The sequence below is a fragment of the Lissotriton helveticus genome, chromosome 11 (genome assembly GCF_964261635.1).
Source record: "Lissotriton helveticus chromosome 11, aLisHel1.1, whole genome shotgun sequence".
NCBI lineage: Eukaryota > Metazoa > Chordata > Amphibia > Caudata > Salamandridae > Lissotriton > Lissotriton helveticus.
Window position 1 is genome coordinate 1066186426 of NC_136072.1, and position 26568 is coordinate 1066212993.

The window sequence follows — 26568 nt, forward strand, 5'->3', positions numbered from 1 at the left end:
AAGTGTTGGGCACTGGCCTGGCAGGTTGTTGGCAGTGCATGCACCCCCCACCCCCCTGTGGCAGCCCGGGCTAAAACAGCAACCCCCCTCCCCCCTCAGTACTTCGCAGGTCTTCAAAATACGATTCCCTTGTTAATGACACTTTGTTGGTTTCTCACCCCTTCGAGAGCCCCTGCATCGCCACTCTTTGCTGGAAAAATTAGCACTTTACAGAATACCAAGCCCTGTCAGCTGAAACCCCCGAGGAATCGTGTTTTTGCTTGTAGGAATCGGGAGGCGGGAGACTAGCCTTCAAATCGGTAGTCTCACGCCTGATTCGGGAGGGTTGGCCAGCTGCTCACTGTTTCTGTCCCATCTCTTACATTCCAATCCCGTCACCTGGCAACAGACCGATGACATAAATACAATTCCAACAATGACATACTTACTGAGATAATATGCACTCCATTCCATACAACATTCTCTTTATAACATCTTTCCAAGTGACATTAAAAACCCAAGTTACTGGAAAAATCTTATTAAAAAAACGTGCCACTTAAGCACTTCAATAAAATAAAATAAAAAATACAAAATGTTGTATCCCCTTGGCCCCGCTCTCTTTATTTCCTAGCTCTAAAGCCAGGTAATCCTAATGTCCCCCTATCAAAGTAGATCACACTATGAATGGGAGTTTCTGAATTTGTGTTACCCAAGTTAATACATTTTGAGTTATACAATGAAAAGGTAAATTAGACTGATTTCTACTCTTTAAACAATTCTGACGACTATATCGATGCATACAATCTAAAGGATTCGTCTTCCGTACTATTCAAACCATTTTAGCATCGCTCTGTATAAGGGTTGCTATTTAATTAAACGGAACAAAACACTCCAAGATGGCCGCCATATTTTAAGCGCAGATCGATGAGGCGTAATGTTTGTCTTTCTTCTATGTTGACAGCACACTCTGAAGGTGGAACTGTAGTGGAAGTGTGTGTTTCTTTTCGGAGGAGCCGGAAGTGTACTCACGTGCAGCACATGCATAGAAGAACTGTACGAAGTGGGGATGGAGTCTGTGACTGAAGGCAGCTGGCAGAGCCTGCCTGTGAAACTACACCAGGAGGTGCTGCAGAGCCTAGCGGATCTGGGTTTCACACATATGACTCCAGTACAGGTAAATGGATTTTGTTTAGAAATCGGTTTTCAAAAATCTCTGCCACGGAGAAATTGTCAACAAGGATAAATGTGGTAGTAAATATGTTCTTGCTGTACTTAATGGCCTTATAGTAAATGTACATTTTTTATGGTACCTGCTGCCAATATCTTTGTGTACCTAGTCACTAATAGTGGTTAGATAATTCTGGTGATAAATGCAATTGCTGGGGATTTGTGTGTGCAGTCTAGTCTATTCATTGGTTCCACTCATAAAATGAAAACAATAGTTAACATGGATAATGTGATTGCTGCAAAGCACAGTGTATAACTTGCAGATCACGGAATTGTATTTTGTGTAACTAGCTCACTAAGTTACAACTTTTGTTGTAGAGATCCGTGTGTTACGTGCCAGCCAAAAGTTACAATACTAAATGAGAAATGAACCGGCATCTAAAAGCTTCATGCTAGTTTAGCTGCAAGACATAGGTTCAGAACCCCATATTTTTTGTTCTCAATCTCGTTATTCTATGATTTATATAAATGGTACCTTTGCATAGTAAAATGTTCTCAATAGTAAGTGATATTTAAATGATTATTGGTGCTACCCATGCTCATTTAGACAGATCTTCTTACTGCGTATGCATATCTTATACATATAGAGCTTTGGAAAGCCAAAAACCTACCTTCTAGTCAACAGTTCTTCTGGCTATAACCAGTAACCCTCCACCTTCCTATGTTCTGTAGCTTCCTTGCTTTAAACACTAAGAGAGAGATAACGAAAAAAAGTCATTTGCCAGTCTCTTAAGTGCTCCTTAGCCTTTTCACTGGGGCATAATCAATTAACTGGTGAGGATGTTTTGGGATGGGTGCTCTAATACCCACACAGTTGACTATTAGATTCACTTTGTCTACACTGACCAGTCAACTGTAGCTGTTTGGATAAAACCTGTTTACATGGGAGTCTGGCAGCATTGCCCATTCATGTTGAAACGCTATGACTCTCTAGGTTCATCTGTAAAACAAACCATTACCACTAGTTCTAAAATCAATGAAGACTCGCTCTTCTCTAGTCACAACAGAGTTGCTGGAGTGATGATTATTTCTAGTGCGTTAGTAGCACCCAGAGAACATCTCTCTGGAGCAAATGCTATCTAGGAATGACATTACTGCATCATACCATATCTAACTACATATCTGTGAAATATGGCTCAAAATTCCCCACTCCTCTCCCTCACTCCCAAGGCTTATATGTGTTTGACTTTTTAGGTCTCGTGACCTACAATGCGCGCAAGCGCATTGAGGGATCGAGAATTCAAGTGCTCGATCGTCTAGTGAAACCACTGCGGTTTCTTCACAGTGCATGTGAGGACTCGTGGCCACAAAAGCGGGTCACGTGACCACACAAGCACGCGCATCTCCCTAATCTGCCTGCCTCCCCTCGCTCGCATTCACGCCCCAGGCTCTCCCACCCCCATCCGGCTTCCCTCCTCGCTCGCATTCACGCCCCAGGCTCTCCCACCCCCATCCGGCTTCCCTCCGCGCACATAAAACATCTCGCGCGATGGCTGTAAAATGCTGGTCAGCATTCACAGGGCATTGTGCGCCTTGTTTTTTTTTTTACACCATCTCTAGTTCTGAAGTGCGCATGTGTGCTTGCGTCCAGCCAGCAGCGGAAGTGCCAGAGTCCCCTGCATCCTCTACCTCGGGCGGGAGGCGCTCGCTGTCTGTGCAGGGTGGCAGCCGGAGATAATACTTTTTTTCTTTAAAATACACAGGACTTGGACTGCCCCACCTTCCCCCTAACAACGAGCCTTCCGATGCCGCCTTGAGGTGGTATGGCTTTGCCCCCACTTGCATTCTAAACTCTGCTCTCAGCCTCACAGATTGTCCGTGTTGACTTTGCTCCAGCCCCCCCACCCCTCTCCCCGCCCCTGTGAGCTGTGTTGCCGACCTCCTACGTCATTCCTCCTCTCCCTTTTCTGTGCACGTAGTATTTTGTTTGAATTATTTTTAATAAATGTAACTTTTTTATTGGAAAACACGGGTCTCTCGCCACCCCACCTTCCCCCAGCCTGTTTTATTTATTAATAGATAACAGTTTAAACCAGAGCTGAGTCACTGCTCTAATAAGCACACCGCATAGTCATAAACTGCCAAGATGACATCAGACGGCAACGCCTTCTCCAGCCGAGAACTGAAGTGTTGGGAGTAGTAAAATCATCCACTTCTGCTGCTCTTTTCCAATGTAACCTGCACACTCTGAAGGGGTGCTCCTAAGGCGGAGGAGAGACACTTGTGCAACCTATGCAGAGCTCACTGCTGGATACCCCAATGGCCACAGTCCAGGAGAAAGCAGCGGTTCTAAGTTTATGCCCCTGGCATTGCTTTCCATGCTTTTTTACTGCAGCTAAAGTGCGTGCTAAATTAAAAATAGAGAGTGTTGCTGATCCTCGCTTGTTTTTAATAGGTATCCCTTCTGAGCACAGATTTCAGGGCAGCAATACTTTAGTATTCCAGTCTACAAACACCAGCAATAGCCTAGTTTCTTTAAATTATCACTGCACTTAAAAAACATACCTGAAAAATATTGCCATTTACAATGTCAATAGCTCCAACTCCAAAAATGCGAGACCTATTGCATTGCAAATGCTTGTTTATATACTCACTCTTTTGGTTGCAGCTCTGTGTTTCACAATTTCTGTTCTTTTAGTGAGATGGTGTTAATGACCAGCACCCCCATTCTGAGAAATGTTCTAGTGCTACTGATGATAAACACTAAAAACATAAGGTGCTCGTAACTTCAGGGACAGAAAAAAAATCATAAATGCATTTTTTGTGTTAAAAGGAAGCCCTGTGGTCAGTGTTACAGTGTAGGTGTTGGGATGTTTCCCCCCAGAATTCATGAACTCGTTTAAAAAAAATCTGGTTTATTTTGCTTCGATACATCGCATGACTCATTTGGTCCTGTACACAAAGCTAGTCAGTGGGATAGAGGTACCGGACAGTAAGATCAAAGGTGGCCGGATTGTCATGTGATGGCAGGCCCTATTGTTTTAATATCGCCATCTGTGGATGCATGCTGCACAAGTTGATTTGAGACCTTATTGCTATGTTATTGGAGTAAAAACCCAGTGGTTTCCAGACACCCTCTACCCAAACAAAATAAGGGCCCCACCCAAGTTAACTGGTAAATTTAAGGTGCCTAGCTAGCACACAGTCTTGGTGTCGAGTTTAACTGAATTATAGGATTACCAGTATCCAGTTTGGACACAGTTCCAAGAAGGACCATTTAAAGACTCAACACATCTCTGTCTTTTGACGTTTTTTCCCCTCTGTAGGTAAAGTAGCGTGTCAGTACCAACTTTGAAATCCCTTAGGAATACCAACGTTTAGAGTACCGTATACTGAATAGTTTGATCATGATCAACATTTTCCAGTGTCGGGGACACCCAGTCTTCCCTCGGGCTTGAACAGTCTCAACTGTGAATGCATATTTAGGTATTTAGCCAATGACATGAGCCAATGACATGATCCTCCTATATCGTAAGAAATGTTCAAACTAGTGCGTTAGTTGAAAGTGTTCTAGAACCAGGGCAACAGGCCTCAACTAAAGAAATCCTAATGGCTGGGGTGAAGAGCAAAAATATATTTTTGTCTTAGATTGGAAGGAATCTGTCAGATAGAGGCACCCTACAGGTCAACGGCACCTAAGAGACACTGCATTCTTACCATAGCTATTGATTGACTCGAGAATCTTTGCAACTTAGTGGTCCCAGGTAGTGCACTTTAGCTGCTTTAGTGACTCTGGCTACATGGTCTTATGAGTGCTCATGGGTGCATACCTACATTGAGGCTTCCTCAGTAAAGAGCTTTGCCTTGTGCAGGTATTCCTGGCTCATAGGTTTACCACTTTCCATAATAGTGGTTCAACTGCCCTTCTGTATTGCCATAGCAGCAAGAGCCCTCCAAAGTCCTCGTCTAGTCCCCAACTTAAATTGAGAAAGCCACCAGAAAAGGGTGTGTCGCTGTCAAATATTTTCCCAAAACATGGATGCAGGGACTCCCCAAAGACCAGATGATGTACAAGTCATTGTCTTGAAGTGGCCAGTATTAAACTCACTTTGGGGAGGTGGGGGCATCTTGTCTTTCACCCATACCACCATCTTCCCTTTTATCTGCCTATATGGTTTGTATTAAAAACATTTACATATGTAATGCCTTCTGAATCAGGCCGAACTCAAGTGCAATTTGCATTTAATTAGCAAAATCTTATGCTCAGCTTTAACTTTTTCTAATACAAAATGTATTGATTTACCTCTCCTGTTTTTCATCAGTTGTTGCAGATTGACATTTTGCACTTATTCAAAGCAGTCCGAGATTACTTTTTTGGACCCTAGGTGATGTTCAACTTTAGAGGCAAAGAAGTGGGCAGGCTGTGAGGGGAGGCTACTTTTGTGGGAGGGCACTATTGATGCGTTCAGAGCATGGGATTTACTAGTAGATAGACCCAGACTCCGACACTCCCAGTGCATTACCCATTGCGTTACCCAGGAGCTCCTTAACGCCAGCTTCCCAGAGGGATCCCTTGCATAGCTAGGCCTAACCCAGGACAAAACAGAGAACAAGAGAGAAACAGTCCCTATTATGGCACTCCATGACCTACCTGTCTCTTCACACCCCATAACAGAGCATTATAACAGGGCACAAGATAGGCTATATTGGAGAATAGGTACGGGCTCAAAGAAGGAGGGGGCGGTATTGTTTCGTTAAAGGGGGAGACTGCAAATTAACCTCAGTGGTGTGGACCTGAACAATCGTTGATTATGAGTGGCACAAATGCAAATGTGTTGTATGATGTGCAAAAACCCTAATGTAAATGTGTTAAAAAAAATAAAATTAAGGGGCAAAGGAAATAAATTTGGATAAAATAAATGCATAGAAAATGTATCGTTATTATCTCAGCACTATATGTGTCAGTACAATATATTATTTTATACACAGCAGTTTAATGCCTATTGTGGTAAATCTTTATTCAAAGCGTTATAATAGAATGCATATTAATATGTATAATGCAGATCAATTGAAGCCTTTTCTTTTGTAAAATAATTAACTTATTTTTAATTATCGAACAATCTGATAATGAATACACTACAAATGAAATGGCCCCTAGGCATGACCAATATGGATAGAGGCAGATACCAAGGAATTATAGTTGGCAGTAACAACAAGTTTTCAGAGTCTTTATGAAAGTTCATAGAGAATGAAATCTCCACTCCAACCTTCCGCCATTGCCAAGTCACTAAGAATCACCCTGGGCAGCAACCCCCTCATCTAGGAACACATTGCCAAGAAACCAAAGATGCTCTGATATCCACTCTCTGTGCTAAATAAAGTGGAACCATTCTCTTCAGAAAGCAACTTTAGTACCGCTGTTTAAGGCCCTCGTACACTGGCATTTGAATGATGGCAAGTCAATTCTCCCTGGGCACTTTGACAGACTACACATTGCCCCGCCTTTAAGGGTATCCCACATGCCACAGCACATCTCATGCAGGACCTGAAGAAACATGACATCTCTGCAATACTGATCAAAGAGCATTGGCTCTCCACACTGGAAAGCATCATTTTCAAACCTAGCTGCACTATATATACAGCCATCATGACCAGCACCCCACAAACTCACCATCTCTTGTGGTTCTTGGTACACCTGCAGACAGGGCACCATCAGACTGAAAGCAAAGAATTGAAAAAAGATTTTAATAAAACAATGCAACATGCCTTCTTCTCCACTTCCGCAACCAAGATCGGGAACAACTTCTCGGTCTCCATCAGTACTATCCCAACCCTGCTTCAATTTAGGAAAGAGCAGAAGACCCACTTCTTTAAAGAACGCTACATCATGATGCAGTAGTAGTCCATTTCTGCTCCAGTTCGGGCAATGTCATACCGGTTTTTTTTCCCAGCCATTTTACACAGCTGTCACTCTGCTGTACAGTATGTTTTTTTTATAGCAAATTTATAACGCGCACATACACCAGCAAGCCTCTTGGCGCTAAGGTAATATAGGGAACACCTGTCAGTCAGAATTAATTACTAGGCTTGTCTGAAGAAACAGGTTTTTAAAAGCATTCTGAAGCCCATATAATTGGTGGACGATCTAATGTCTGGAGGAAGAGTATTCCAAGTTTAAGGCGCCAATACAGATAAACTAGCCCCTCCTAGTCTCTTTGTTTTACTTCTTAGGACTGTGATGTGTAAAATCTGATGAGCAGATCGGAGATGACGATTTGGGGTGTAACATTGGATTCTGCGCAGCTTATGCTGTAAAAAGATTTTAAAACAATGCAGGTTGTTTTAACAATAGTTCTCTGAGTCACAGGGAGCCAGTAACTTTTTCAACAGAGGTTTAGTGTTCCAATGTCTTTGCTGACCGGGCTGCCTGATGTTGGATTAGTTGCAACCTGTGATTGAGGCCAGAGGGGAGTATGAGATAGAGTATGTTAGCATAGGCAATCCTAGATCTCACTTATGCCATCAGAATATGGATAACAGCATCCACTGTGAAGTATCTTCTGATTTTCCCTATTTTCCAGAGTTAGAAAAAGCACACAGAGGACACTGCTCCTATCTGATGTTTCAAGGATAGGTCTAAAGACTATTCACTGACTTTTTGGGCATGGGGGGGAGGGGAGTGGGGGTGGGGAGTGGGAGTGGGAGTGGGGGTGGGGAGTGGGAGTGGGAGTGGGGGTGGGGAGTGGGAGTGGGAGTGGGGGTGGGGAGGGGAGGGGAGTGGGGAGGGGAGTGGGGAGGGGAGTGGGAGAGGGATGTCCCATTTCCAAAGGCCAAAATAGAGGATTCCATTGATGTAATGTGTTAATTATGTGACCACAATTTCAGTTTTGTCTGAATTCAACTTCAGTTGGTGGCCATTCATCCAGTCTCTTATAAAGACCATGGTATTTAAAAAAAAAAAAATACCAATGTTAATCTGGTGTTGTCATTGGTGAATATGAGCTGCATATCGTCAGCGTAGTTGTATACTTTCACCTTTTGCTCCTGGAGACAGTGGATCAATGGGCGAATGTAGATATTAAATAAATAAGGCGATAGGGAGGAACCCTGAGGAACTCTGCAGTTAAGTTGAACCTTGTCAGAGCAAAGCAGTGGAAGCTGGACCGATTGGGCTCGATGTTTAAGAAAGGAATGCACCCACTCCAGTCCATACCATGCAATCCTGCCATATTGACACAGTTGACCAATATAGAATGGTCAACAATGTCAAAAGCTGCTGAGGGGTCAAGCAAAACCGATGCCTGAGTAAAGTCATGATCCGCCTATTTCCTCCTATCATCCAAATCAGAGAGAATGACTGTCTCCGTTGAGAAGGCAGGACGAAAGCCAACCTGATGGGAATCGAGATTACCAGACTTCTCCAAGAAAGAACAGAGATGTTGCGCAACATGGGTGTCAAGCAGTTTAGCAATTTTAGTATGTCTGAAAGACATTGACAAACCCAATAATTTTCTCATAGGAATGACCTGTTGGCTTTGCCATTGCTTGTTCTCGCATGTCTTAATGTCGGAAATTAGTAGAAAAGGTGGCTGTAGAATATTTTGTTACCCTTTTTTGTAAAATTTGTTAATTTGTGTTTGGTACCAGTCTTTCCCTATAAACGTTTTTTATGAATACTTCTACGATGTAATGTAAATTCGGATTTTCCCACAGTAACCTTTTATCTGTTTCATGAGAGAGCTGCTTTCATCATTTTATAATGAATTCTTAGAAATATTTTAAAAAGGTATTAGCCCAATTTCTACATCACAAGGTCAGGGTATACTAAAGTGTAAACTGACCTGCAAAGCGTGATATCAACCTATTATTTTGCAGATTGAGAAAGAGTGTGTGTATGTGCGCCTAACATAAAACAGGATAACTGATGTGTGAGGTTCCTGTTGGGAAGCATATATTAGAGGGCGTACCATATTTGTTGCATAGTGTTTGGTGCAGCATAAGTCTAACATTATGGGATTATTCGACATTTAAAATAAATTGGCTTTCAAAACCCCTATTCTGGTTTCAAAATAATTTTATTCTCAAAGTCCTCAAAGCAAACGCTTTACTAAAGAAACTGAAATTTTTCTTTTTCAGTACTGATTTTGTATATGTTTTTCTTCCTCCTGAGCAGTGCAAGGCGTACTAATGTAATGTTTTTTCTGTTTTAGTCTGCGACTATCCCATTGTTTATGAGCAATAAAGACATTGCTGCGGAAGCAGTAAGTATATATTTTAAATTATGGTTGATGTTCTTATTCTGTGTTCTTAAGAACAAAAGTGAATCCTCCTATTTACTTCCTAGGTTACAGGCAGTGGTAAAACATTAGCTTTTGTGATTCCCATTTTGGAAATTTTACTCCGACGGGAAGAAAAGTTAAAGAAAATGCAGGTAAGAATTCTTTAGAAAAAGCAAACATTATTTTACAGAACTTCAGATTGCTAGTAATTCTCTTCATGATTATGCGAGGACAAAACTGTATTTGCTTACGATCAAATAGCTGTTTTTTTGCCTTTACAAACGAGGTTGAATGATCAACAGGCACCACGGAGAAGGGCCTTACCTCTATTCTTTTTACCGTTGTAAGCGAAAATGCCCCATTACTGCTCCCTGCCTCAGTGTGCTTGTAGCACTCATGAACAATTAACTCATGCAAAGCAACAAGTTATGTAACATATGTGATCACCCTTACCTGCGCCCATTACAATGAAAACATTGCTGATGGTGTACATAGATCTCATAGGTATTTACAAATAAATGTATCTCGACAGCCAGGACAACAGCCACTTTTGAAACTGTAATCACTGAGACGGTTTCATGCAGTGATGAAACACATTCATGCAATGAAGATATTGTGTAGGGAAGTGCCCCTTTTTTGCCTGATTACCCCCAAACTTTTTGCCAGATTCCAGATGCCAACGTGTGTGCTGGGATCCGGCTAACCAGGCCCCAGCGCCAGTGTTCTTTTCCAAAACTGTGCCTTTGTACCCACAACTGGCACACCACTGGGCCACATGTAAGTTCCTTGTAAGAGGTAACCCTGGTACAAAGGGCCATGTGACCAGTGAAAACCTCTGAGGGCTGCAGCATGTATTGTGCCACCCTCCGAGACCCCTCCTCTTAACACCCTCAGCCTGCCATGGCAGGCTGCTTGTTTTGGTGCAGACCAAACGGCAGAGTCAACATGGCACACATCCCTGTGTTCCATGCCCACCAACACTGCTTGTCACATGGGTAAGTCACCCCTCTAGAAGCCTTACAGCCCGAAATGCAGGGTGCACCATGCCCAGATGAGGGCTTAGCTGCAAGAGCAATATGCCCCTACAGTGCCTGTGCCATTCGCAGACATTTTAAGTGCAGTGAAGCCATTTTGAAATGCTTATCACTGAAGTCTAGAAAGTTTGATATCAAAGATCTAAGCACGTAAAACCCACACTGATGCCAGTGTGGGATTTAATGAAAAATGCACTCGGAAGGAATCTTAGAGGTGCCCCCTGAAAAATGACCAAAACTGATGTGGTTCCTGACTGGCTCCCAGCCATCTGCTACCACCATACAGGTTTCTGGACCCCTCAGTTGAGAGTCTCTGCTATCTGGGTCTGGAAACAAAAAACACATCCTGGGCAAAGGTGTCATACCTCCTCCCCCAGGATGGGAGCGTCCTCGAAGTGGGGGCTTTATAGGCCTGACGTCTTTGCTAGCTGTACCCAGCCTTTTGATGCGATCAGCAGCTGTCTCCCACCTGTTCTGAACCCCCCCCCCCCCGTTTGAGTGCGAGAACCGACGGGAAAACCTAGCCAGGAATAGAGGTGTTCCCACCATTGCCAACCCCACCCCTCAGGTGGTGGAGGCAAAGTGAAGGCCACCTCTCAGTCCTCGCGATCTTGGAGATGGGGGACTCCTCCAATGAAAGAGGCCTATCCCCCCTGGGGGTGGCATACTAGGGGGTGTAGACACCCCAGGGAAAGGACCGATTGGTCCCAGCATGCACACCCCTCTAATGCCCTTAAATCTAGGCGTTGGTGGATCAGCTATGAGATCTACAACTTTGTATTTGTTGGACCACTTGGTCAACACCTGATCACATGACTACAATCCAAAAACCGCCTCTAGGTAGACACATTTTTTGAATTGACGATTTGTTTTCAAATACTTAAGTCTTGTTAGGGCTTTGGTTAAGTCCCTCTAGCATTTTAAAAAGTCTCAATCTCACTGTAGTTAGGGGTGAAAGGGTTTAGAGGTATTTCGCCTCTTTTAACAAGGTCCCAAACATGACTACAATAACAACTGCCATAGAGTAATAGGGTGGATGAGCTCGACATCTCCCCTTACCTCCATGGAGAGAAGGCTGAGTTAAGATCTCTATTCAAACTCAAGAAAACACGCCCTTCCAAGGTCAAGCTTCAGGAGCTCTTGGCAGAGTACTCCGGGGACCATCCTTCTGAGAGGGAAGATCCCCCCTCAGAAATAAATTAAACCAGTGAAGGTGAGGATCTCACCCAACCTCCACCACTAGATGGAGAGAACAGGGCCCATGTGCCCCTGACTCCAAGAATAGCACTCCCCACCCCTAGAACTCACACAGGTTGGTCAGGTCTTGGTGAGATCACCGAGGACAGCCTCAGTGAAGAGGACAACCTTCTAGCAAGGTTGGCCAAAAGATTAGACCTAGAGTCCAGACTCCTGGCTTTAGAAAAAGAAAGATTAGAGATGGGCTTACCCCCATCAATGGTGGCAGGAATATCAAACCTAGGGAGACAGAAAATTCTTATCACCCTAAAATCCCCAAAGGAATTGTCCCCAAATATGAGAAAGGTGATGACATCACCAAATGGTTCACAGCCTTTGAGAGGGCTTGTGGAATGAGGCCAAGTAAGAAGTCCCACTTCGGGGGGGGGGCAGGATTACTTTGGCAACTGTTCTCTGGTAACTGCAGAGACAGAGTACAGACCCCCAGTGGGCCAGATGCTGAGTGCTTTGAACTCATGAAGAGCACACTGATTTGAGGGTTTTGGGCTCACAACTGAGGAGTATAGTATTGGATTCAGGGTGGCTCACAAAACCCCAAACCAATTCTTTGTTGACTTCATGGACTACTCAGTAAAACAGTCTTCCTAGTCCACCGGTGGATATAAGTGTAAAAATATTGATCGCCTAAAGGCCTGGTGTCGCAACTGTAGGAAGCTTGGACACCCAACTGGAGATGCTGCCTTTTCCAACAAAAATGCCCTATGTCCCCCTCCAGTTAGTAACGGTGTGACAAATCTCCAGATGGGATCAGCAATGTGCCCAGAGCAAATCAGGGTTCACACTGAAGCTGTTTTAGTTTCTGATGGGGCGAGAGCAGTGGCCACTTTAGCTGTCTGGCCCCCTAACTTAAAGAAGTACTTGCAGTACCCCTTAGTGAATGGGACTAGAATATAAGCCCTGAGGGATACAGGTGCCAGTATCACTATGGTGAGAGATACGTTGGTTTCCCCAGGACAATACCTGACTAGACAAGCGTATCCAGTCACCAACGCTGACAGTGTCACCACAGTCCATTCTATGGCTATGGGGACCTTAAATTTAGGGGGGGGGGAGATTACTGGCCTGAAGCAAGTAATGGTCTCTCCAAAACTTCCAGCTGCCTGTCTGCTTGGAAATTACCGTGGACATCAAGTCTGTCCCACTCTTGAGCCCGAAACCGCAAGCTGCTGACCAGGAAAAAGGAGATGCCAGTGGCTCCCACAGGGTCTATTTGGAAGAGGGGCTCATGTACTCTGAGGTCGGAGACCCCAAACCGGTGCCACTAGGAGAGTGGTAGTGCCTCAACTGTATAGGGAGTTCTTACTCACTTTGACCCATGTCATCCTACCTGGGTACCTGGGCCAGACTAAAACTTGGGAAAGGCTTGTCAGCCATTTCTACTGGCCCCAAAATTTGAAGGAATTTGTCAGCTCCTATGTAACCTGCCAGGCCAGTATCAAAACAGGTGGACACCCAAAGCCCCTCGTAATTCCACTACCTGTGGTTGGGGTTCCCTTTGAAAGGGTTGGTGTGAACATAGTGGGTCCACTTGAGCCACCCACAGCCTCAGGAAACACATTTATACTGGTATTAGTGGATCATGCTACCAGGTATTCTGGAGCAATTCCCCTTAGGACTGCTACAGCTCCTGCAGTAGCCAAGGCCCTCATTGGTGCCTTCACTAGGGTTTCCTAAGGCGGTGGTTTCAGACCGGGGTACCATCCTCATGTCTGCATGTCTGCATACCTGACGCACAATTGGGATGAGCCTGAAGTGAACTACAAATTGAAAGGCATGATCATGGAGCTCCTTGAAAAACTCAAAAGGAGATGGGATGTCCTCTTGCCATGCCTGCTTTTCACTTACAGAGAGGTGCCTCAGAAGGGAGTAGGGTTTTCCCCCCTTTGAACTTCTGTTTGGCTATGCTGTGAGGGGGACCACTTGCTCTTGTAAAAGAAGGGTGGGAGAGACCTCTCCATGAACCTAAACAAGATGTGGTGGACTATGTAGTAGGCCTACGTTATAGGATAGCATAGTACATGGAAAAGCCATCCAAAAATCTTGAGCCCAGCCATCAAATTCAGAAGCTGTGGTATGACCATAAAGCTGCACTGGTGGATTCCAACCAGGGCAACAGGTATAGGTTTTGGAGCCTGTGGCACCAAGGGCTCTCCGGGACAAGTGGAGTGACCATTACCTTATCCTAGAGAGAGAAAGTAAGGTCACCTACTCAGTAGACCTGGGCACTAGCAGGCACACCAGAGGGTGATTCTTGTGAATGCCTGAAACTTTATTGTGACTTGGCTGATGTGCCCATGTTGTTGGTCACGGATTAGGATCAGGAGAAAGAGAGTGAACTTCTCCCAGACTTCCTCTCATACAGCCCGCAAAATTGGTCAGTTGATGGAGTTATCTATTCAGAACCCCTCACTGCCTAACAGCAGGCTGATTGCAGGCATGTCCTGAAGCAGTTTGCTGGCCTCTTCTCTTTAACCCCTGGCCAGACTCACTGGTGTACCCATGGTGTGGACACTGGGGACAGCTTGCCTGTCAAAACCAAAGTCTATCGACAGTCTGACCAAGTCAAGGAGAGTATCAAAGCTGAAGTCAGCAAGATGCTTGAGTTAATCTCTGGGCTAGCCCGGTGGACTTAGTCCCCAAACCTCATCCCCAGAGTGGAAAAAGAGAGATGAGGTTCTGAGAGAACTATAGAGGGCTCAGTGCTGTCACTAAAGCAGATGCTCACCCCATACCCAGAGCTGATGAATTAGGGGCAGCCCGATTTCTCAGCACCTTTGACTTGACTGCAGATTGGCATTGCCCCAGGAGCAAAAAAACCCAGCATTCGCCACACCTGATGGGCATTATCAGTTTACTGTGATGCCCTTTATTTTTTTTAAAGAATGCCCTTGCCCCCTTCCAAAAGTTGGTGAATCAAATCCTTGCTGGGTTGGAGATCTTTAGTGCAGCATATCTTGATGATATTGCTGTTTTTGGCTCCTCCTGGCAGGAGTACCTCATCCACCTGGGGAAGGGTTTACAGGCCCTGCAATCTGCAGGCCTAACTAACCAGGCATCCAAGTGCCAGATAAGTAATTGAACTGGTGTATACTTGGGCCACCCTGTAGATGGAGGTCAAGTGCAACCTTTACAGCCCAAGATCCAGACTGTTCTGGATTGGGAGGGTCCAACAACCCAGACCTGGGCATTCCTTGGCTTGACTCAGTACTACAGAAGGTTTGTGAAGGGGCATGGGTCCATTGTGATCACCCCCACCCCCCCTCACAGAACTTACCTCTAAGTAGTTGCCCAAGAAAGTGAACTGGACAGTGAGCTGTTGAAAGGCTTATGACACCCTGAAAGAGGCAATGTGCCCAGCACCTATTCTCTAAGCACCAGACTACTTCAAGTAGATCATTGTGCCGACTATGCCTCTGAGCTAGGGATAGGAGCGATCCTATCTCCGACCAATGATTATGGCCAGGATGAGCCTGTTGCTTTTCAAAGCAGCAGGCTGCTCCCCAGAGAACCGCGTTGGAGTGCCATTGAGAGGGAGGCCTTTGCTGTGGTTTGGTCCCTGAAGATGCTCAGACCCTACCTGTTTGGGACTCACTTCCTAATCCAAACTCACTACAGATCTCTCAGATGGCCAATGCAAATGAAAGGTGAATATCCTAAACTGTTGAGGTGGTCCATCTCCCTACAGGGAATTGACTTTACAGTGGAACACAGACCTGGGACTGCCCATGCCAATGCAGATGAACTTTCCAGGTTCTTCCACTTAGATGACGAAGTCTCTCTTGGGAAAGGTTAGTCTCATCCCATTTCCTTTTGGGGGTGGGGGGTTGTGTAGGAAAGTGACCCTTTTTTGCATGGTTACCCCCTGATGTTTTGCCGGATACCTGATGCCAACTTGAATGAGTCCCTTGTAAGAGGTACCCCTGGTGACCAGAGAAGGCCTCTGAGGGCTGCAGCATGTTTTGTGCCACCCTCCGAGACCACTCACCTTAACACCCCCACCCTGCCTTGACTGCACGTAATGGTGCAGACCAAACTGAAGAGTTGACATGGCAAATATACCTGTGTGCTATGTCTACCAACGCTGCCTGTTGCATGAGTAAGTTACCCCTCTAGCAGGCCTTACAGCCCTAAAGGCAGTATGCGCCATACCCAGGTGAGGGCATAGCTGCAAGAGCAAAATTCCCCTACAGTGCCTGTGCTATTCAGACATTGTAAGTGCAGTGAATCCATTTAGAAATGCATGGGTTGGGAGTTTGTCAGCACGAACTCCACCGCTCCATGATGACTTTACTGAAGTCTGTGAAGTTTGGTATCAAATTTCCCAGGGCATTAAACCCACACTGATGCCTGTGTGGGATTTAATGAAAAATGCACTCAGAGGGCATCTTAGAGAAGCCCAATGAAAAATGATCAACACTGGTGTGGTTCCTGGCTGGCTCCCAGACATCTGCCACCTCCAGACAGGTTTCTGGATCCGTGGGTAGAGAGCCTCCTCTTTCTGTGTCTCCAAACAAAGCACATCCTGGGCAGAGGTGTCATGCCTCCTCCCCCAGGATTGGCAGCCTTTTGCTGCTATTAGCATCTGGCTCCCACCTGTTCTTACCCCCAGTTTGGGCGCGAGAACTGGTGGGAAATTCTAGCCCGGAAGGGAGGTGTGCCAACCTTTGCCAACCCCACCCCCTCTATTGGGGGAGGCGAAGTGAAGGGCATCCTGGAAACGAGGGGACCCCTCAAATCAGGAAGCGTCCTATGCTCCCCTCCCACTGGAGGGTGGCATACTAGGGGGTGTAGACACCCCAGAGAAGGGACCCATTGGTCCCAGCCTGCAAACCCCTGTAACACACCTAAATCTAGTATTTAGGAGCACCCCTGAACCTTGCCTCTTCAGATTCGACGTGACAAATCTGAAGAAGGAACGAAGAGCGGTGCTGCAGAAGAGGAGGACTAAGGCAACTGCTTTGGCCCCGGCCGCAGCCCTCCCACCGGTCTCCTGCTCTGAAACCCCTACAACTTAAAACCGGTGTTTCCTGCAGTTAGCATCCTCCAAGAACCCCGGGTACCTGCCCTGCCTTCCTAAAGGATCTGCAAGTTTTCACCACTCTGGACCCCACGGCCCGAGTTCGAGTGGCCCACCACCCCAGCGAGCTCCCTCCGGTGACCCTGACCTGTTTTCCAGCGTTAGACAACCTTCACGACCTTCTCCTTGATGCCTGCAGCCTCATCCTGAAAGGTCCCCCCTGACCGGGACAGTAACTGGTGAGAAGAACCCAACACAAAAGGACAACCGCAGCTCCGGAGTCCTGAGGTGCCCAGCAGACAGCGTCCTGGTGTTCATCAACTCTGCAACTTTATCCTCCAGTCGGTTCTCTTCGTCCAGTCCTCTGGCTCCAGCCTGCAGTCCTTTTTTGCGACCAACATCCTTCATAGAAAAACATTGGGCACCCTTCACCCAGCCGCCCCTGCGCAGCTGGTGGTGTGGACTTGGTGCCAACCTGGGATCCCCTTTGCCTTTACCTTAAGCCCAGGAGCTTGACTCCCAAGACCTAGTGGCCTGCCCTTGAGCTGCCCCCAACCGAGGTGCCCCATTGGCTAACATTGGCACTCTGCCGTCCTAGTGCCGCTGGTGGTGCATCTTGAGAGCCAACCTGAACCTTGATTCTGCCCTCCAAAACTCCAAACCTGAAAACGTTTACTTACCTGTAAACTTTAAACTTTGTTTTTCTCCATAGGACTGAATGGTGGTTTTTTCTCAAAGTGTTGAACTGTCTTGTTCTGGAGTGACACCTGGTGGCCCACCGCCCTCGGAAACCCGCCAACCCCCACAGACCACGCACGCAACCTGGGAATCATCCTGGACTCCGAGCTCAAAATGGACCGCCAGATCAACTCTGTCTCATCTTCCTGCTTCCACACCCTCCGCCTCCTTCGTAAGACCTTCAAATGGATCCCCCTCGAACACCGAAAGACAGTCACTCACGCCCTGGTCACCAGCAGACTCGACTACGGCAACGCACTCTACGCCGGAATAAACAAAAACCTCATCCGCAAGCTACAGAACATCCAGAACGCCGCCGCAAGACTGGTCCTCAACCTGCCAAAACACTGCCACATCTCCCAGCACCTGCGCACACTCCACTGGCTCCCCGTCGAGGCGAGAATCACCTTTAAGATGCTCACCCACGCACACAAGGCCCTACACGGCACCGGACCAGCATACCTGAACAGCCGACTCAAATTCCACGCACCCCAAAGGACCCTACGATCAGCCCAGCTTTCCTACGCTGTGGTCCCCCGCACCAGAAAGACCAGATCGGGAGGCCGCTCCTTCTCCTTCCTCGCGGCCAAAGCATGGAACGCCCTTCCGCTCCACCTCAGACAGACAACATCGCTCCCCATCTTCGCAAGAAACCTCAATACCTGGCTCTTCGACAGACCCCCTCCTTAATGGAATGGAACCTGCACCCCCCCAACCCCCCCACCCCTAGCGCCTTGAGACCCTTACGGGTGAGTAGTCGCGCTTTAACAAACTCCTGATTGATCTTGTTCTGCAACAAAAAGTAAAGTAGTGCCTTCACAAGAGTTAACCTGTTTCTCAATGTCCTGTATTGCTTAAACTGTGTTAAGAGCGTGTTTCGTGCTAAACTAGAAAAGTATTAATTGTCTTTTGGAGAACACACTATGAGGTCGATGATATGAAGCTCTTTAAATCCACACTTAAAGCATATCAACAACAAATCAAAATAGAGAAAAAAATTCATTACACTAATCTCATTACCAAGGCCGACGACAATCAGAAAACCATTTTTAACATAGTCAAATCTTTCACTAACCCCACTAACTTAGATTGTGAAATACCCCCCTCACAGGAACTATGTGATTACATTACCGAGTTCTTCGACAAAAAAATTAAAGATCTAACAAAAGATTTCTCTAATATTCATCCCCAGTATAACATAGCCCAAAATTCAAAAACAATTAAAGAACTTTCTGATTTCAAAGAAATCAATCTAGAACAATCCAGATCAGCCATCCTGTCCTGCAAGTCAGGATCTCCGTTCGGCCCATGCCCGCCAAAAATTCTTCATGCTTTAGTGGACATAGTAAACCCCGTTATTAACCAGATTATTAATGCCTGATCTCTGGAAAACCGCCGCGGGCAAGCCACTCCAAAAAAAGAAACTCTCGGACCCCGCCACTCTCACAAACCTTAGACCCATCTCCCTGTTACTGTGCCTTAGTAAAATTACAGAGAAAGTAGTTAATGCCCAACTTAACGAATTCCTGGAAGAAACCAACATCCTAAGCAATCGGGTTTCAGACCAGGCCATTCAACAGAGTCAGTAGTGCTACACACTACTGATACCTTCAAATTTGCCCTGGATCAGGTCAATGAAGCAGTACTGATTCTGTTGGACCTATCCGCGGCGTTCGATACTGTCTCCCACGACATTTTGAGTGACAGTCTGAACCACAGCGGAATAAACAACAAGGCTCTAGCCTGGATTGCCTCATTCCTAGACAAAAGGAATCCGATTGTAACACTTGGAAGCTACAGATCAGAGGGGAAGTGGCTATCATCAAGGGTTCCTCAGGGCTCCTCCCTGAGTCCTACACTTTTTAATCTATATATGTCACCACTTCTCTCGCTGATTTGCTACTTTCAATATTGAATCAATTGCCTACGCAGACGACACGCAACTGATTCTCACTCTAGACAAAAACTCCACAGCAAAGGAAGAAAAATTCCACCACTGCCTCACCGCAGTAATGAGTTGGATGAAACTAAACCCCCTCATCTGCAATAGCTCAAAAACAGGAATCGTGCTGTTTGGAAAATCCAATGTCTTTAAACCCACCCAGTGGTGGCCTTCTGATTCAGATCCCATACCTACTACAGTTGATACCGCAAGAAATCTAGGAATAAAATTCGACCCAATGCTCTACTTCCATAAGCAAGCTCTCACCATCGCAGGCATGTGTTTCCAAACTATAAAAACCCTAAGAAAATTCTTTGACCTACTCCCACTACATGCCAGGAAGACTGTTGCGGTGGCCCTGATCTTGACCCGCCTGGACTACTGCAACAGTCTCTGTGCAGGAACAAAAAAGGCGGTTGTGAACAGACTACAGGTAGTCCAGAACGCTGCCGCAAGGCTGGTACTCGGGCTCCCTATGCGCTCCTCCTCAGCTGAGGCATTGAATACTCTCCACTGGCTACCAGTCCATGAAAGGATTATATTCAAAATCCTGACCATTACCTATAAAGCAGTGAGTGAATCAGGTCTGGAATATCTGAGATCTAAATTCCAGCGCTATAACACTAAACAAACTCTGCGGTCCACATCAGAAAACCTGCTAACTGTCCCAAAATTCAAATTGAAAACTAGGGGTGGAAAATCCATGGCGATGCTAGGCACAAAAGCCTGGAATGCCCTTCCTACTAAGCCAAGGCATACCCACACGGAGCTCACCTTCAGGAAACTCCTCAAAACATGGATTTTCGCCACCCCAGACCACCTAGCGCTATCACTAATCTAATCATGCCTCTCTAAGTCCCCATCTCTCCCGTACTATTTAGCACTTTCACCTTCATACGCCTGTTTTTCTTTCTGTCCTCAAAAGCACCAAGATGCTCCTTGGAGTGAACGTTGCGCTATACAAAACCTCTCTTCATTCATTCATTTTGAAAAGTAACATTGTATGAAGAGTTTATGCTTAACACTACCCTCTGATGAGCCTGAATGCTCAACCACACTACCACAGAATAGAGTAGGGTATTATCTACTTTAGCCTCTGTTATACCTCTGGGAATCCTCTGGACCCTGTGCACAACATAACTCACTTTGGTATAGTATATACTGAGCCAGCTTCCTACAGATTGCTTTATGAAGCCAAACACATCCTATTTACATTTCAAACTCACCAAATTGGTAAATTAACACGTGTGATGTGTATGAAATGTGTGATGGTCTGTTTTTATATCCTCTCCAAACCAGCCTTCTTACTTCTTGAGCGTTAAACAAAATGTAAAAATATAATTTAACAGTATTACAAGTACAAAACGGAACAGATAGCTAGGTGTGGTTTTAAATCATGTCTAACTTATTCAGACATAGAGGCATACTTGATTTTAGAAATCACTAAATTAGAAACATTTAAATAAATGTGACATTACATTAAATATCACATTTAGCACCTGTACTTTTCACTGATAGTCAATAAAATTTGCTGTTTGTATTTTATGACAACGTAATGGTTAGTTGTGTTAACAGTGAGGAATGACATCCAGGCTGGGTTGAAAGGGGTCCCTTGGTGATAGGATTTTTCCACCCTGATCGAAGGTAACCTAGACAAATGTCTGGGAGCAGCAGGTTTTAGTACTGGATCTGTTAGAGACCGTACCCAGAATCATGGTTTTTACAAACATGACTTCAGAGTCTGATCATACTTTTATTTTCTTAACAAGTTAAATGGTTGGTCTGTTTTGATAGTCCGCCTTAAAATATAGCTATCTTCTGTGTATATTAGATGACCAGACTATTTCATGTATAGTCTTACACACCAGACATACGTTGACTGAAACCAGTAAATTAATTACACAGTTTATTCTGCTCAAGGTAGTTGTAAAATGTCAAGAAGCGTGACTCTCTTCTGTCAAATGTATCACTATAGGTCTTACAAAAATATCTGCTTTGCGAACCACTCCATTCCAACTAGAAAGTCTAAAGAGAGGGATTCTTTGCTGTTCTTCCCCCAATGTTTGCATCACGGTGCTCAATACTTTGCCGACCTTCAGAAAATCTCTGAAGACTCTTCTCTCCAAGTCATCTCCTTTAATGTAGCCTATTGCCTTCTGCACTTACATGCAATTTAGTTTAGGGTGTGTGTGTATTATAAACTGCATAAATAAATAAGCTATCCAACAAACGAAATATTGAGCATTATTCTTAAGGGTAGGTTTACACTTGAGGTCATCCTCTGCTTGTCGTTTCTTTCACTACACAGAACATGTACGATCTAGACAGGAGCAGTGCAAACTTTCCTACACACTTTAAAGCAAGAACAGAAGCAGTGAAAGCGCCACTCCCACAGAAGAGTTGCACTAATGCATAGAATAGGTACAGTAGTATGATCTTCACATACAAAAAAATAAGTATAGTACTTGCAACAGCAGCAGCCTACGTTTTCCTTACATCACAAACAGGTACAGCACAAGCACTGGTAGCAGTGCTAACATTACCCAAATACACACAAGTGCAGTGCAATGCAGACCCCACATTTATATAGACAAACACACATCACTAGCAGCTGCTGTGCAAGCTTAACATAAACTCACGCATACATACAACCCATGTGCTGCGCAGTCTATCTATGCAAGCTTCCTTCATGCACCCAGCAGTTACAGCACAATCTTGTCTAGTGTTAAAAATGTAGCTTGTGGACTCCGGTTACCCACTTTCGTATCCCAACTTCTTGACATGCACAAAATGTTGTTTTTGGGCCAATACGTCGCTGTGTATCTACTTGCAACAATTAGGACTGATTGGAAACGTGATGCTCAACTACCGGCATGGCAATCTTCCCTCACGCAGAACAGAGACAGCAGAAGATAATGGAGATGTCTGTTGCGCACCCAAAGCTGTAAGCTTCTGTGAGTAGAAGGGAAATCAACAACCCTGTAGGGGGACTTACCTGGTGAAGGGGAGCCCCATTTTTCCCTTTCAATTTTTCACATGCACATCCTCACTGCATTCTTGGGCATACACAGGGATTTATCACTGGCCTCCCTGCCACAAGAGGAGCTGGCAAAAATGACCAGGCTCTAGTAAGTGGTACAAAAGGGGGTGGTGATGGACGGAGCATATGAACCAATCAAACACTCACACCCAGTCAAAAGATCTGGGTTTAATCCATCACCGTTCTTCAGCCCACTCTGCCACCCCAGTTCAGACATGGCCATATGCAAATCAGTCTGACCCTGTGCCTCATGGGAACAGTCCAGCCCGAACTGCCAAGCCATGCCTTCCCTGGACCGGAAACAAGCTTCCGAGGACCGGTTTCTGGCATTACAGCCGTCTTCAGCCCGGCTTGCTTGAATCCAGTGGCAAAGTGAGCAAGGCACTCGCGTCTGAGCATACCCTGCCACACTTATGGCGGCCAAAGCGGTACAAAAGGGGGTGGTGATGGACGGAGCATATGAACCAATCAAACACTTCTTAGAAGCTTAACTAATTAATTATGTTTTACTTGAAAGATCTGGGCCACCTCTGATATTTTATAACCTACATGTAAATTAGTCAAGCCTATCTTGACACCCAAACGGACATGTCCCATTTGTTGTAAGCAATTCAAGTTTTTGATATGACACTGATGCAGTAGTTACCAGTGTTAGTCTGTCTTTTGCCTTTTTATTTAGCTCCTAGTGTAACATTTTGTTTATTTGATTTTACTGTGTGTTCTGCTCAAAATAGCAATACATTTTGCCCTTTTTTAAAAATAATAATTTTTATTTGCATGTAAAGCAAAAAGAAACCCGGTGGAATTTGGTACAAGCATAAAGGTAAAAAAGATACATTGGCATGTAGCAGTAAGTTTTCAATCAAGGTCTCTTGTTTCCCTGTCCTATCCCCAGCAACTCTTTAAACAGAAAAATGTCTATCCTCTCCTAGTCCCAAGTGTTTTGAGTGGCACTTGCAACAGGAGTACATAGGTTCCCTTGATGAGCATTTCATTTCCCCTATACTTTGGTCCATTTGTTCTGACAACCCCTATTTTCATAGACTGCCTTTTCCTCTAGCATGTACCAGTCCACGTCCCTCTTCCAGTCACCAGTGGTGTAACGAAAGTTGAGGGGGCCCACTGCAAGGTACATGGAGGGGCCCCCTCTTCAGATTTAATCCGGAGCTCTCAGGCCAGAGTACTGTGCTGAGGGGGGCCTCCCCGGACCGCATGGGCTGCGGGCCTGTGTTATGCCACTGCTAGTCACTTAGTTGTGGTGCAGTATCAGCACCCCAAAGCCTGGCTATGTTGCGTTTGGCCACCATCATTCCCACCGTAGACCAGAGGCAGTCCATTCTGGTGAGATCTGTTTCAGCCCAAACATTCAGGAGACACCATTTTGTGGAGGGGTCCAACCCACCTCCACAAAGACTATTAAGACATTCTACCACCGCAACCTAGAACCCCTGGAGCACTGTGCAGCTCCATATGATATGATAAAACATCTCTTTTTGTCCACACTTCTTGGGGCAGAGTGTCACATCTATTTTACTCATTTTCACTAGTGTTGTGGCTGCATAGTAACCCCTATGAAGGATCTTAAGCTGTATGAGACGAAAGCTCGAGTGTATGACCACCGCATGTGAGGAAGCCAGTGTCTGAGGCCACGTGTCCTCCTCCAAACCAGTCAGGTCCCTCTCTCAGGCCTCTTGCACTCACATCATAGTATTTATTGGGGGAGTTAGTTAACAGTTTCTGGTATGTAAGTGAAATTTCCTTTTTGGATAGGTAGTCATCCAGTAATGTTTACGAGAGGGGAGGACTCAGGAGGGTGTTCTTCATTCGGAATTACACTATAAAGGGCATGGCGGATTTGCAAATATCTATAGGCCTCGTTTGCTGTTCAGCATAGGCGAGCACTTCCTCATTTCTCCACAAGTCACCCATCTGAGACAGACTTATAAGGTCCCACTTGTTGAAGCCCCTCCGAAGGGCCAGAGTACCAAGTTGTGCTGTGTCCCACGAGGGTGTGTGCTGAGTAATCTTTACTCGCCAACACATAGTGGCTAGTGCTGTGTGCCACAAGGAGATAGTGACGCCCGTAGAGTTGAAAAGGGATGTGCAGCCTGCATCCCATAGATGGCTTGCAAATAACCCCCAAAGTGCATGTTTCTCCTATCCATCCTGTAAGCTGGTTCATCTTCCGGGAAGTGCACCCAGTCATAAACGATTAGTTGTGACGCCCAGTAATCTTTCTGTGTATCGGGGAAGGCCATTCCATCATCGTAATACCCCTTGTCTAATTTCTGTAGTGCTATTCAAGCGATACCCCGTTCCAAAATAGTCCACGGGCCACACTATATCTGGTGTGGAAGTAAGACTGTGGTATTGGAGAGGGTGTGTTTTGAAGCACATACAGAAATCTAGGGCGGGCCATCATTCTAAATTAAGCCACTTTTCCCAGAAAGGAAAGAGGCAATCTGGTCTTGCACGTCCCTCCTCAAGCGTGTGATTGGGGGCTCATAGTTCTGGGTGTAAAATGCATCAGGTTCTCTTGTTATAAAGATGCCAGGGTAACGAAATCCCTCCGCAACCACCCTGGCCTCAGTCGTTGGGGAGAACTGGGGACTCCCCATGAAGGACATAAATCAAGGTCTTATTCTAGTTGATAGTGTAACCAGAGTATTTACGATAGAGTGCAAATATGTGCATTACCCTGTCAAGTGTGGAGGAGGGGTTGGCAACATTCAGCAGGATGTCATCCGCGTAAAGGGAGATCCGATCTTGTTGGTCTGCAGTCCATCTTAACGCCCTAATCAAGGAATCGCTCCATATCTAAGCCGCCAGTGGGTCATGGATTGAAGCGAAAATCAGGGGGTAGAGTGGACAACCCTGCCCCATGCCCCACTGAAGGGAAATGGTGCTGATGTGCCTCCATTTACCACCACCTTAGGGAGGAGGTTCGAGTAGAACAGTTGGATCCAGGAGATGAAATAGGGACTGAATCCCAGCTTTTCTAAGAATGTGTACATAAAGGGCCATTCCACCGTTTTAAAGGCCATCCGCGCGTCTAGTGATAGCATGACCACTACCTAACAGATTTTTGACACACTCTTCCATTCCCTGTGCAGCTGTTGCACGTTAAGCGCCGTGTTACTTCCTGGCATAAAGCCAGACTGATTTGGGTGAATTAGTGACCTGATCACCCTAACTAATCATGGGGCCAACACTTTGCCAGGATCTTCTTCACCTCTGCATTGTATAGAGATAATTTGCTCTTATTTTTTAATGATTTACTGATTAACTCAAATAATTTTTCTTTTCAGTAACCATTACTTGGCTAATTGAATGACCTCTTACATATAATTTTAAGAATTTTGAAATAAGTTTCACTATTGAAACATTGTTGATGTTTCTACAGATTTGCCCCAGTTTCATTGAGACTTATACGACCAGCTGTATGTGAGAAGTTGGCCTGGTATATGATGCTCACTAGTTCTAGTGATCACCTTGTACCATGCCAAGCAACCCTTATGGTGCAGGTTGTAAAGTCAACCTTATAGACAAGCTATCCTAGGGGTAGCATGGACTAAGCAGTCTTAGGCTAAACTCTGTAAATGCATGTGAAGCAAGCTGTTTTACCATACACAATCCCCTTGAATACCAAATGAAAGGACACCACACAGATATATATTGAAAATATATATAGATTTATTTCTACAAATATCCCTGATACTCTTTATGAGCACAGAAGCAAATGCGTTAAAACAAAACACAGTTTAAATACACAAAAGTTGCACAATTATGGATGAGCCCTAGGGGCCACCTAAACCATATACTAAAATAGTGGTATAAGAACCACTATGGGGAAAGTGAAGAGGCCTAGGGCCTGGGGAATCGCTGGAGCTGTTCGGGACTAGCAGTGAAGAAGTCGGGGAAAGGCCCGCGGGACTCGGGTGCAGTGCGGAAAGTGCACGCTTTACCAATGCAATGTCAATGGTGCGTAAAAGTTACAAAGTTAGTTATTAAGGAACCTTCCGAGTGACCTAGAAGGATGAAACTTTAGACACAGACACTAGAGGTGTATACCAGTGTGGGAACACCGGCGTTGCTGAGTTACCTCACCCACAGGA

General features: G+C 45.4%; 1 protein-coding gene across 1 annotated transcript in view; it reads left to right on the forward strand.

The window, feature by feature from the left end:
- The first annotated feature begins 981 nt into the window (after positions 1–981).
- The window catches only part of DDX55 (DEAD-box helicase 55), a 52941-nt gene continuing 27354 nt past the window's right edge, over positions 982–26568 (forward strand). The window contains exons 1-3 of the mRNA XM_078667615.1: positions 982–1153; positions 9357–9407; positions 9491–9577. Of these exons, the coding sequence (XP_078523741.1) occupies positions 1046–1153; positions 9357–9407; positions 9491–9577 (246 nt within the window). The 5' untranslated portion in view covers positions 982–1045. The remainder of the gene's footprint in view (positions 1154–9356; positions 9408–9490; positions 9578–26568) is intronic.